The sequence below is a fragment of the Acipenser ruthenus genome, chromosome 13 (genome assembly GCF_902713425.1).
Source record: "Acipenser ruthenus chromosome 13, fAciRut3.2 maternal haplotype, whole genome shotgun sequence".
Taxonomy (NCBI): domain Eukaryota; kingdom Metazoa; phylum Chordata; class Actinopteri; order Acipenseriformes; family Acipenseridae; genus Acipenser; species Acipenser ruthenus.
The window spans coordinates 1,431,601-1,445,116 of NC_081201.1; the positions used below are offsets into that span (position 1 = coordinate 1,431,601).

Sequence of the window (13,516 nt, forward strand, 5' to 3'; positions counted from 1 at the left end):
GCAAGGGGTCAAACGCTTTTAAGTCTGCAAGGGGTCAAACGCTTTTAAATCTGCAAGGGGTCAAACGCTTTTAAATCTGCAAGGGGTCAAACGCTTTTAAATCTGCAAGGGGTCAAACGCTTTTAAATCTGCAAGGGGTCAAACGCTTTTAAATCTGCAAGGGGTCAAACACTTTTAAATCTAAATCTGCCAGGGGTCAAACGCTTTTAAATCTGCAAGGGGTCAAACGCTTTTAAATCTGCAAGGGGTCAAACGCTTTTAAATCTGCAAGGGGTCAAACGCTTTTAAATCTGCAAGGGGTCAAACGCTTTTAAATCTGCCAGGGGTCAAACACTTTTAAATCTGCCAGGGGTCAAACGCTTTTAAATCTGCAAGGGGTCAAACGCTTTTAAATCTGCAAGGGGTCAAACGCTTTTAAATCTGCAAGGGGTCAAACACTTTTAAATCTCCTCAAGCCAGCCACAAGGACTCCCAACTGTTTTTTTTATGGCCCAGCAATTAACAGGCCTTGACAGGCAAGCAGCCCTTGTGCAAGTTAATAGACCAACTGAAAGCTGACTATAATTATTTTATTACACCAATAACTGTCCCCAAAGAGCCCCTCTTACAGAAGTTTAAACAAAGGTCAAAGATGAAACACAGTAAATGTGTTTTCATGTATTTGGTAAATACCACCCCTGTGGACAAATTAACGAACCACTATTTTGTCTTAGTAGTGTTTGTCAAGACCACCAAAAACTGACAGAGAAGCTGATATCAAGGGATCGCACATAATGCCAATACTTCACAGGGATAAAAAGAACTTCTCCTGGGTGGAGAACACACTCCTGAAACTGGGCCTTCGCAAAATCTGGAAACCGCTGCAAATCTGGGTTTTCAACCTCCACCTAGAAAACAACAAACCAATTACCTGTATTAAATAATGCAATGAAGAGGACATCACTGAACTCGTATCCAATAAACCTCTTGGTACTGTTAACATGCAACTGTACTTGGGGCGTGGAACAATGTTACTGTGTTTTGCATTTGCACCGGTAAATGCAAAAAGCACTACCATTCTGGTAATAGCAGTAGCATCTTCTAGAAAAAACATAACTAATAAATAATGTCAATGGCCAAGATTAAACTAATTCTGGTAGTCGTGGTAGATATCTTATTTTAGGACTGATGATGAATTCTGGTAGTTGTGGTAGACATCTTATTTTAGGACTGATGATGAATTCTGGTAGTTGTGGTAGACATCTTATTTTAGGACTGATGATGAATTCTGGTAGTTGTGGTAGACATCTTATTTTAGGACTGATGATGAATTCTGGTAGTTGTGGTAGACATCTTATTTTAGGGCTAATGATGGGAGTTACGAGACAAGTGTATTGTAAATATTGGAATTCACAGTGAAAGAAAAATATAATACTGTTGATTTAGTGCAGCTACCGAGATCAGTGGTACCAGCAAGTACAAGGTCCCTGAGGATTGTTTTAGACCTCGCTTCCTTTTGCTTGACTGAAAAATCAAATCCTGCTGTGGAACAAGAATTTTTTTTTTTTTCCCCATTCTGTTATTCTCCTTAATCTTGCTACTGGGACATCTGTAGATGCAATTGTTAGCAATTATACTTGCTGCTGTTTAAAGGCATAGTGACTTATGCTTATGTATTTTATATATATAAAAGGTTAGCTAAGAGTAAAAAAACAAGCTCTGAAGGCATTTCCTGTAAGATGTTATCACCATACCAAAATAGCATGCAACACAAAAGGTTAACCTTTTTAAACTAAATTCATAGTATAGATCTTGATCATACTACTGAACTAACTAATAACTGGACAAACTTCCCCTTCATTTAACTAAAGCTCTGTAAATAAGGTGGAATGGTCATGGCTCCATAATTCCATTAGAGGCAGTACACACACAGCACTCTTAACTGATTACAGCATTATAAAGGGGGTCCTATAGTCAGCATACATGAATCATTCCTCTGCCTTCTTGTTTTGGTGTCTCTAGAGTAGTGGTTACCAATTTGTCCCCAAAGTGGGGATAACCCAAACGGGAAAACCTTTGTGTTCAAGGATTTTCCCTAAGAATCACTACCAGTATGACAACAAAAAAAAAAATACTGGTACAAAATTGTTGTTACAAAAAAAAAAAGAAAAAAAAAAAAAGGCATTTTTAGCAGTGACAGAAATTTTGCATAAAAAGAAATTAAGTAAATGCTATTTTGCTGAAAGATATTCTTACACCCAAAGAACAGCAGAAAACTCTAGACAATCCACCATGAGAACAAAAACAAGGTCAATGTCCATTGCTGCAATATATTACGCCTATTATTGATACCTGGCTAGTATTGTGAAGCAGCTGACTCTGGTGGGGATACAACTTCTCAGTTTCATCTGGAGAGTACAAGCGAATATACTTGCTTCCGACTACCTGTAATAAATAAAAACATTGTATTATTATTCAAGAAGAATAAAATGAGTTGAAACAGATCTACAAATGACCATATACAGTGGTAACACTTAAGCCTATAATACTGTTTTCCATCATACAGTAACACATTGTTTCATTTCTCCTCGCACTCACACAAGTAAGAACATAAGAAAGTTTACAAACGAGAGGAGGCCATTCGGCCCATCTTGCTCGTTTGGTTGTTAGTAGCTTATTGATCCCAGAATCTCATCAAGCAGCTTCTTGAAGGATCCCAGGGTGTCCGCTTCAACAACATTAAGGTCCCACTACCTGTGCTAAAAAGTTGTTCTGGGGATCCTGGTGCAGGGGAGAGACAGTCCCTCCTGGCCCAAACCAGGCGTTTATAGTTATGTCCTCTTCATCTCCTTCCCCCAGGCAGCAGTAGTCTGGAATACAGATGTCCCGCTTCAGTTCCGGTATCTGTTTTTCACAAAACATGAGACAACGAGGGTGTGCGATATTAAGTGTCCACTAAAACAATTGTGTTGATACAGCAGACGCATAATGTGTCCCTGCAATATCAGAGATTGTTATTACTGAATGAACTCTACTGAGGAAACCACGACATCAACAGGAACAGCATAACATTGGTGGTCGGAAATATGAAGGTTGAATTACCCCCAACTTCACATCGGCAGTAAGAGGCTCATTAGCAGACCCCGTTGTATGAATGCCTGGCTCAACGCCCGGTCATGTGGTTTAAACGTCAAACCATTGCCAATATCTGACTACTGGACACTTGGGAGTTAAAGCCCAATGCATTCCAAACACATTGTGAACGAAGTAAGCCCTAAAATTGCCAGCCATGAACCCCAGTCCCCCCAAACAAATTGCTTCCCCCCCAGGAAACAAAGAGCCAAATTAAAGCTCCTCAGTCTAGAAGCTCACCAGTTACTGGAACACAGAGAAAGGAAGCAGAACGTGTGTTGCAATCTATCAGAGTATCCAAACACAGTAAACTGATAATGAAATGTATTTGAAAGGTACGAATGAAGTATGCTTGATGGTTTTCGATATCCCTGCGTATCACACAGTTGGAAGCTTGTTAATGATGAAGAGCTCTTCAGCCAATGCAGAAGTGCTCCTGCTGTACCTGATCAAACAGCTGATGTTGAGCCAAGTATCCCATGCAGCGCTCTCCGTCCTGCCAATGAGTGAAACAAAGCCATAGACGGGATTTGAATATTTATATAGATATAGATTGATATACATTCAAATACAATACAGTGTAGAAGCATGTTTATGAACAGGTATCAACAAACTACATGTACACTACAACTCCTATGGGTATGTTAACACATATGTATAACACCTTTTATACACACACACACACATACATATCGAATAATAGATGGGCTTCAGTGAGTTACAGGAAAATAATTTTATCTAGGGTTTCTGTGACGTCATAAATTACGAGATCGAAGGTCGAGTACTTTATAAACTGTCACAGAAACCCGAGATGGAATTGTTTTCCTGTAACTCACTGAAGAGGCCCATCTATTAGTTTTTATAATACATGGACGAGGTTCAGCAGAACAGTTTGGTTTTTTTCAGCGTTTGTTTCAGTGCTGTACAGACGTTCTATGTCGTTATCCGTTTCTCTGAGATACAAATAAACCAGCTTGACATCATTTTTTTTTTTTTACGTATTCTCATTTTGTTGATCATTAATGAACATTTCTGTACTGTGGGTGTTGTCGAGTGTTTGAAAACGAGACATTTTGTGTTTGAATTGAAAGGTCTCGAGGAGTTGAATGGGTCAAAGTTCAAGTATATTTTCCTCTAGAGGAATTACTTTTTGATGTCACTGCTGTGGTATAAAGCCTTTATTTTAGAATGGCTCAGGATGCAAATATAGCCTTCATCCATGTGTAATTAAAAATATACATATTTATGAACGATTGAAAGGTGGTATAACTGCAGTGTACACAAATGAAAAAAAATGTTTTTGGATGTACACAGAAGGTTTAAATGATTTAAAATGTATTTCAGGATGTTTTGGACAAAAGCCCCTCAGCTGTGTAGAAAGAAAAGATAGGTTATATATATATATATATATATATATATATATATATATATATATATATATATATATATATATATAATCCCATTTGATGCAACAATACACTGAGTAACAAACATGTAGCAGCAGTATTCTATAGGAATGCAGTAGGTACGGACCTGGCAGAGAATGTATTTGTCTATGAAGTCATTCACTGTCAGCAGTGTCTGTGACCATTCTTCATCAGTGTATCTGGAGCCCAGTTCAACAGGGACAGTCCGACACCCGGCTGCCTGTCGGATGTAGCCAATGCTGGAGGGATACATTGCATAAACACAGCACTCATATTAATGAAGTGTGCTCAGTCTTTACAACTGACTGTTTCTGCTGATAACTCCTGCAATTCATCGGCTGTCGTCTCTGGCCTCAAAACGATTCATTTTCAAGCTTTTTAATGCAGTTTTTAGTTTAAACACAGTCAAAAGTACTCAACCTAATAACGCACAGTCTCATACAGTATTATTGTACTGGACTTTTAAGTGTTTTCAGTTGTACAGAGCAGACGGTCAAATTTGCTTTCCAAAAAGACTTGTTATGCTTACAACAGCCTCATAAAGAGAGGGTCTGTTGGGAGATAGGTTTACTTAATTTGAGCTGGGTGCAGAGCCATGCAGGTCTACTGCTCTTTGACACACTGAAGAGAACCATTACCTCCATTGACGCTCCTTTAAGGCCGGCCAGTGCTCTATGATGCCTTGTACTATAACAGGCTTCTGAGGAATCAAGTAATTTGTTCTGAAGTGCTCCAGCGAAGGGCAATGAATCCTGGAAACTGCTGCTTCTGGTTTAATTCCTGGTGTCACAACAGATTCTGTCCTTGGTTTCTGTAAACAATGAGCAATCGTGAAAAATACATACAGTAATGATGTGCTTGTTTGGGTATTATTGTTTATTTAGCAGACGCCTTTATCCAAGGTGACTCACAATGTCTAGGGTGTGTGAACTATGCATCAGCTGCAGAGTCACTTACAACTACGTCTCACCCAAAAGACGGAGCACAAGGAGGTTAAGTGACTTGCTCAGGGTCACACAATGAGTCAGTGGCTGAGGTGGGATTTGAACCGGGAACCTCCTGGTTACAAGCCCTTTTCTTTAACCACTGGACCACACAGCCTCCTGTTATGGGAACCAATTTCATCAGGGAGAGAAAAAAAAAAAAAGACGACATTGATCTGATTTGACAGCTAGGGTTCATTTTAAACTGTGCACAAATCAGAGGGAATTGTTGAACTTTCATTAATTTGATCAGTGCGTTTTCATTTAGTTAAGGTCATGCCACTATACACTGCACAGGTTTGGTACTCAATTAGGGTTAACGTTCCTAGCTGTAAAGAGGTAAATGAGGTTCTCAGTATCAATACGGGGCAATCTGATCTGACAAATGTGATGTGAATTTGACTGAACCTTGCAGTCAGCACCACAAGGAAATCGCGGGTAATGACAGAAACTATTCCGACATTAACCACAGAATATCTTAGGGTTTTTGCCAGCCGAGGGAATTAATCCTTGCACGTTTAGCCATGGATATTGCACCCCTAGCTGTACAGTTTACACAACTGCTAAATGATCTTTGATTAGTGTACCTGACTATAATAGACAGTGTTTATACAGTTCTTCCCTGTTCATGAATAAAGCATTCAGTTTAAGTGAACCACCTTCAAACCAGCTAGTGTGGATAACCAACAAGAATCTGAGATCTTGCCCCTCACCTTCCTGCTTTCATCGAGGTCTTCATCATGCAATGCCCTCTTTCTCCCAGGAACATGTTTCTGTAGGACGTTGATCAGTCTTCCAAGGACGTTGTCCATTATTGCAGCTCCCATCAACAGTCCCAGATCACAGGTCTTGATGGCTTCAGCAACACTGTCCTGGGATGCCCCTGACTGACAGAGACATGCTGCCTTAAAGAGGCAGCCGTGCGAGTAAACCCTCCTCCACTCCTTATCCACATCCCTCCACGTCCCCGTGTTCAGCTTCTCCCAGGAGTAGTCGAGAATGATCTGACTGGTCTGCAGGCATTCTGCAGCAGCGTCTGCACCCTCATACAGCAACTCCCTGGCTTGCAGAAGCAGGGAGACCAGGCTAGAGTCTATCTTCTCGCTGAAGTCCAATGCAAACTCTGCTTTGGAGGCTGGCAAGGCTGACTTTATCTCTATCCAGAGACTACTGGACATTTCTTTTTTTTTTTATTGTTGGTCTTCTGAATTATATCACATAAATGTGTTTGTAGTTGGGGAGTTCTTAATTAGGCACTTCCATCTGAAGTGTCTCCCCAGCTGCTACTGGAGACAAGAAAAGTTACGTCATGTGACTGACCCGTTGAAGATTGAATAATGAAGTGCAGCCAAATAAAGCCATTCCTCTGAGTCAGGCACTCCATTCAAATTTTAACAACTTTAAGAATGCCATGCAGAAATACTGTGTTCAAGTTTTAGAAGAGATACATGTTTTTTTTTTTTATTTGTTTTAAAGAAACTATACAATAGTGATTTTGCTACAGTAGCTGACCTCAACGTGTCTACATCATGAGTTGACAGCAGAGTCAGGGATGCATTACTGGCGATGATATTAACGCTAGTGGAAATCTAAAGCGTTGCATATGCAGTACGGTAAAGTGGAAACAGAACGACACTTGCAGTGTTATAGATACTGTTTATATACCTATCCTTAGTCTGACACTAGACACTTTTATTTACTCATGTTGACTACTAATTTACTGTAACCTTTACCTACCTTTAATCACTCGTTCTTAGTATTCCAAAGTAATTCTTTCTTAAATAGCGCCTACTATGACGCAACGCAACTGTACCGCAGCATGCTTTAAAAAGTAATCGCATGGTTTAGCTGATTGTTTGTATACGAACGGTATGTGCTGCAAAACTGTTTACTCACACATTCCAGTTACAAACACTGAAACTCCGAGGTTTAAAACCCACCTTTAACTTATACACAAAATTACTTGTGCTGCATAAAATGTTGTCCGTGTGGAAACGACGCCTTTTGATGTACTGCCCTTCTGCAGCTTGGTCCAAGTATTACAGGCAGTTTCCGAAGGGAATTTGGGTGAGATTCACAACGTAATGTGTGAGTAAGTTTATCGGCATGCATCTGCAATTTAACAGTGATATTCGGGTGGATTGTCTTATTTATGACGTTGCTGTTCAAGTTCAATCAATGCAAAATGTTTTTTTTTTTTTTTTTAATGAAAATCACGATGTGCATAATTTTTTTTTTTTAAATTAAAGCACCATCAAGCAATCCAGTTGTATATCCATGTTGCTAATCATCATTTTTCTCACCATAATATTATCTGATACGATGGCATTATTTATGAACCTGATTAGCCCCAGTGTGTAGAGGTAACAACCTCAGCTGTGTCTCATTAAACTCCTAGTAAAACCAGGAATGGATCACACTGCTGTGCAATGTGAGTCGTATTGTCACCGCTGTAAAAGAATGTTTATGAACAGATTGATGCAGCCGGAGGGGGTTATTGCATTGGAGAGGGGAGTCTGGGAGGATAGCAGACCAGCTAGGAGAGCTAAATTGGAAATTAGTTCAGGAAAGTATGTTTTATTTGGAATAAAATACATCAGATTTGATAAATTCTTACTGTAACTTCTCCAAGCATTATGATGTAATTGTAAAATCTGTACAGAACCATCTGGCCTTTCTCTAAACACATCATTTCTTTCTGAGTCAGCGGTGTAGGTTTTTATTTTTCCTTTCTTCCTGCAGTATAATCTCATAACGAAGCTGCAGCTCCACATGCTCGCCCGAACTCAGCAGTGACTTCTAAAAGTGTCAGAGGTGCATTAGCGAGAGAGAGAACGCGTTTCAAGGAGAAAAGCACCTGGGCTAGTGCTGGGATCTTCTAATCTCACATGGGACTTTTGATAATCAGTTTTAGCAGATCACACAACTCATTTACCTCCTTACAACATGCGGTAATCAGTTCCATCCCTTTGATTGTTTTTTTGACTTTCACAAAGTTCACATAAATTAACAGTCTAGCAGATTTGTCAAAGTAGTCTGCCTATTCAAAAGGAGTGCTAACCCATGTTTTAACATCTATTTTCCTACCTCTTATTGGCTTTATTAACTTTATGACCTGTCTCCCTTTTAGTGCGCAGATTAATATTTTGATTCTTGTATTATGTCTGGATAGAGAAGTATTTCAAATACAATCCTACATATAAATGGCTGCATCCTGGTACCTTTGCTGTAGATCACACAATCTGACTGCAACCAGACCGTTGGAGTTCGACATACATTAAATGATTAGATACCAGGATGCAGCAGCAGCAGCAGCTGTTTGTCTGCAGTACAGTGTTGTCTTCGGAATACGTGCGTATTCCAAACCGAATTCTAGAATACAAGCTTTACGGCTCTTCTTTAATCTGACCACGTCCTTTTGTTGCAATAATCAGAGATCCTCTAATAACAGGGGAATGACCTCTAAATGAAGTTTGTGTGCATGAAAGACCATTGAAAGGGCCTGATTTGTCATTGTGGGCTTGCCTCAGCTCCCATCCAGAGTTCCTGGACTTCTGTCAAGGTTTTAAGTTGATATGAGATACATCATCCATCACTGTCGAAATGAATTCGATTAAAAGCTGGGTTACTCAGATTTGAAGGATATCTGGCTAAAAGGTACTGGTCTAGGCAGTCTGTTTAATATGCATGCCAGTTGCAAACACAATGAAAGCATGGCTTCAGAAACGTGCCGTCTCCCTTGCGTTGTCCACGGTCTCTAGTGGTTGCTGTTTAAATGAACTCTGTAGGGATATTCCTGGCTAAATTAAAACTCACAGATAATGAAAACTTGATTTTATTTGAGGTCATACATCTGTACACCATGGTACCATTGCAACCGTGATTTGTTTCTTGGTATAACAGCAATGGCTGAGGTGTAAGACTACCTTGCATAGGCTCACTCGTCCATGGCTGCTGTCTCATTTTTATTTCATTAATCAACAAAATGACTGTACATTGCTTGCCGTCACACAAATTGCTTCAACTGAAAATTGTTCAAACTCCTATTAAAACGCACATGACCACACCAAACGGAATATAAACACGCAGAGTGCATTCAAATAATAATAATAATAAAAAATATAGTACAACAAATTTCCTTTCACTTCTGTTGCTTGTTTTTATTTTTATTTTTTTATTTAACCCAGTGAACGAGTCGACAGGTAATTCACAAACATGCTACAAATGGGGTTGTTGGATTTGTTGTTGTATTTTTGTGCCAACGAGCACCGCCTTGTACATCTCTGGACATATCCTAAGTGGTTTGTTTTTAGTGGATGGATTGATTTTTAAAATGACAACATCTGTTTAGTTGTGCTTCATTTCTTGTTAATTCCTCCCTTGGTGATTGTGTCGGCTGTTGGGTGAATATTAACCAGCTGTTTAAGACAATGAGTAGTGAATGCAGATAGCTGATCTGTGAAGGAGTGTCTGTACTGGGGACAAAAGTAATAACATCATAACAGCTGCCTTTAATATGTATTAGCTATTGCGAATCTTGCCTGTAAATCTGTCCTGATCTTGTTCATGGAAATGAGTTTAATGATATATTTTTAAAATGCAGTAAATGAAATGCACCTCTCTGAGTTTAGCCTGCTATATTATATGTAGATGCTAATTCCCCTGTATATGTGGATTTAAAGGCCCATTTAACAATACAAATTGTAACCTGTAATTATAGTCTTCCGAGTGGTAAAACCCCCCCCCAGAATTAAGTTGGGTAAAATGTACTTTCCCTTTATATTTAATTAACTTTTCTACCAGGCTCTCTCACGTTACAAGGGGGTCCTTTATGCTGTGACACTGGTTAGAAGGCTTCCATTTGCCCCATAATGCCATTCCCCCAGGGGGGGGCACGGACGACACAGCCAGCCACGTTTACAATCTCCTACTTTGTTGAGTAAATGAATTTGTATGCCAGTATAACCCTAATACATTCTGCTTGAGAAGGACATTCCTAAGCATTTTAAATTGATTCGTGCGGCGCGCTGTAATTGTTGAGTGCAAATGCACGGACAGTGGTGTCTGTAGCATTTTGTTTTCTATCTTTCCGTTCCCGTCTCCGTCAATCTGCAGGATTAAAGGTGGCGTCTGCCTTGTTCCTCTGTGCGATGGGGGGGTCACAAAGTGACGTACAGCATTGCGAGTCTTGTGACTCCGTGGAATTAGCCAATTAGAAGTGTAGGACAGCCACGGGCTTCAGTGTTTTACTTTAATTCAATGAATGTTTTACTCTTGCTTATAATAAGGCTTGCTCCTTTTCTGCGTTTTTTTTCAGGGGCTCACAAAATACCAGCACATATATGAGTAAATGGGAGGATATGTTGTTGGGTAAAGTATACAGAAACTTATAGAATACATAAGATACTTGGATGACATTTTCGGAATATGGACACATGGAGAGGAATCTCTTCCAGTTTCACGAATTAGCAAATAATGAACTACCTGTGTATAATAAAAAAAAGTAAAAGGTTAAAAGAGTACCATTGATAATTACATATTCTGAATTATTACCCAGCATTTCAAACGTAGTGTGGAAGCATTTACATATACTTCATAATTCAGAGAAAATGGCAAAAAAATATATTTCTGAAAGCGCTGATTGTGGCTTTTAGAAGGGATGCAAATGTAGCTGACAATTTGGTACATAGCAGACATAAAAGGATTGTAGACACATTACAGGACATTAAAACCTGTAAGAGCACATGTAAGGTATGCAGATATATCTGTAAAGATAAAATTGAAATCACAAATAGAGGAAATACTCAATCTTAGAAAATCCCTCATGCAAAACTAGCAACCTTGTTTATGGCATAGTATGCCAAGAATGTAATCTAATTCAATATGTAGGAGAGACAGGTACAACGTTATACAAACGCATACAGAATCACCTATCAAACATAACACATACAAAAGTAAATGAACCAGTGGTTGAGCACTTTACAAAGAACAAGCAGAACACGAATGACCTAAAATTCGTAGTTTTAGAAAAACATTAATTAGACAATGTACAATATAGAAGACTAAAAGAAAATAAATGGATAAATAAACTCAGTACCAGGATGCCTGAAGGTTTAAATAGAAAGGAATAGTAGATCATTACATCATCAATTACAGTATGTGGAGAATGACATCACAATCACGTTAATAGATTTAAATAGAAATAAATGAGTGTGGTTGCCATGACATCCAAAGCTTATAAGCACCTCCACTGTTTGTTTTCAAACACACTTTCCTTTGACAAAGGTATGTAAACATACTGAAATGCTGGGAAGTTGGCTCTTATAGATATAGAGCTGTTTGCTGTTTTTGAATTCTCTTTCTCTCTCTCTCTATATATTTATATATATAACCCTCCATTTGTTGAGCTCTCAGCTTATTAGTTTAATAAGCCGATTCCCCAATTTTTTTGTAAACTATTAGAGCGAGTACATTGCATAGCATTACTGTAGTACACTACTGGAGAACTCTCCCCAGCCTGAGTATATGGTTTCCGCTATAAAGAGAAATGTTTTGAGTTGTAAACTCAGGCCGTGCTTGACTCTTATCTAAGAAATCATAACTTTCGCTGCCTGGAATTCAGTACTGGTGAATTTAGACACTTCTAACCAGTGCTTGAGTGTCTATCGGCCCACAAATTGAAGAGGTTTGGGCAGGTCGAATGGTCTCTGAATGTGAGCTGTCGTCTCCAGACGAGACAGGGCTGTTTGTGGTGGACTGCTGGTGCTGTGTGCTGCATTAACTAATAATAACAAAACGATAATAATACAATTATTAATCGGGTAGCATTCAACATACGGTTTTCGCAGGCGTGGCTTGTTGGTTGACTGTGAAAAATGACTTGTGTTGGTTTTGTTTACTTAAATGTAGTTGTTGGTCTAAAACATTTAAACATTTGTTTTAAAATAATATTGACTTATGAGAACCTAGCTGATGTGACTATTGAATAAATAGTTTTGTATATAGTTGGGAATGCCAGCTCAATTACTGGTTACACTTGGGCCTCAAGCGATTAAAAACACAATAAGAATATTGAATTCAATTGCTCCCAGGCTAGAAGAAAGTACACTGCAGGTCATGCACTGAGGAGGATGTTAGAGGAGGGTAGAGAAGGGCTGATCTTCCTCCTGTTGTCAGCACCACCTTGGCAGGCCCTTGTTCATTTCATTATGTGGTTTAGTTTACACCGCATTGTCACAATGAGGGTAATCAGCTTTGTGATGCGGATAGCTTCTTCCTATATAAAGCTGTTGTTGAATATTGATGGGGAAAGGAGGCTGCATCGGAATAAACAACCTTTCCTGGGCCATTGTAACCGAATGAGCTGATGCATCACTGTTTGCTAATGCAGCTGCTGTGGATATAGATCCCTAATGGGCTCATTAATCGCTGAACTTAAATGCTACACCTTTGACTGCAGCAGCCAGGATCCAGAGAAATATCTTGCATCTGTTTCACAGAGAGCGCTTCATATGTACTGCCTCATGGTATCAATGGAGACATCAAAGGAGGATGGTTCTGCGAGGCTTCAGTCTCCCCCGGATATCCCAGCATTAAAAAAAAAAAACAACAACCGCATAGACATCTTATGGAAGCTACAATGTGCTTCACCAAATCTGCCCTTTTGATTACAATGTAAATTATCACACTCTACAGTTTCATCTCAGGTGACAAAACTGTAACGCTATGGATAACTGCACATTGTGATAGTCCACTTTTTGGGAGTGTTTCCATTTTTCAGGTGTTTCTCATTGAAAGACACACATTTTGCTGCATTAATCCTTAGACTTATGCATTCTTTTGCATGAGGCTTAAAAACAGGCCCTGGGTGGCATGCTGTCTGTGAGCCAAAGGTAATCAAGGAAAAAGGGGGGCGTCAAAGCCTCAGACCCGAGGGGTTTAACTGGCCGGGTGCCTCCATCACTTCTGTCTGTGCCTTCAGTGATCCATGCAAGC

The 13,516-nt window shown here is 39.4% G+C and overlaps 1 protein-coding gene across 4 annotated transcripts; it reads right to left on the bottom strand.

Moving 5' to 3' along the window:
* Nucleotides 1–395: 395 nt before the first annotated feature.
* On the bottom strand, nucleotides 396–7,649 carry kdm8 (lysine (K)-specific demethylase 8). 4 transcript variants are annotated; one of them, XM_059035418.1, is made up of 8 exons: nucleotides 7,462–7,649; nucleotides 6,235–6,804; nucleotides 5,177–5,349; nucleotides 4,645–4,777; nucleotides 3,557–3,607; nucleotides 2,734–2,883; nucleotides 2,332–2,424; nucleotides 396–887 (listed from the first exon to the last, which is right to left on the bottom strand). In XM_059035418.1, exons 2-8 carry the CDS (start codon nucleotides 6,697–6,699, stop codon nucleotides 723–725), a joined length of 1,230 nt encoding a protein of 409 aa, XP_058891401.1. In that variant the 5' UTR covers nucleotides 6,700–6,804; nucleotides 7,462–7,649; the 3' UTR covers nucleotides 396–722. The 4 variants fall into 4 exon arrangements, with proteins under 4 accessions (XP_058891401.1, XP_058891400.1, XP_034781748.2 ...); XM_059035417.1 differs by having other exon boundaries at nucleotides 6,235–6,807; XM_034925857.2 differs by having other exon boundaries at nucleotides 7,259–7,649.
* Between the last annotated feature and the right edge of the window lie 5,867 nt (nucleotides 7,650–13,516).

What these genes read in the sequence shown, in the direction of transcription:
- kdm8 (XM_059035418.1), bottom strand. Translation starts at nt 6,699, where the DNA reads ATGTCCAGTAGTCTCTGGATAGAGATAAAGTCAGCCTTGCCAGCCTCC. An exon ending in ACCTCGATGAAAGCAGGAAG is followed by an intron (nt 5,350 to 6,234) that starts GTGAGGGGCAAG and finishes CATTGTTTACAG; the next exon opens with AAACCAAGGACAGAATCTGT. An exon ending in TGCTTCACAATACTAGCCAG is followed by an intron (nt 888 to 2,331) that starts GTATCAATAATA and finishes GTTGTTTTCTAG; the next exon opens with GTGGAGGTTGAAAACCCAGA.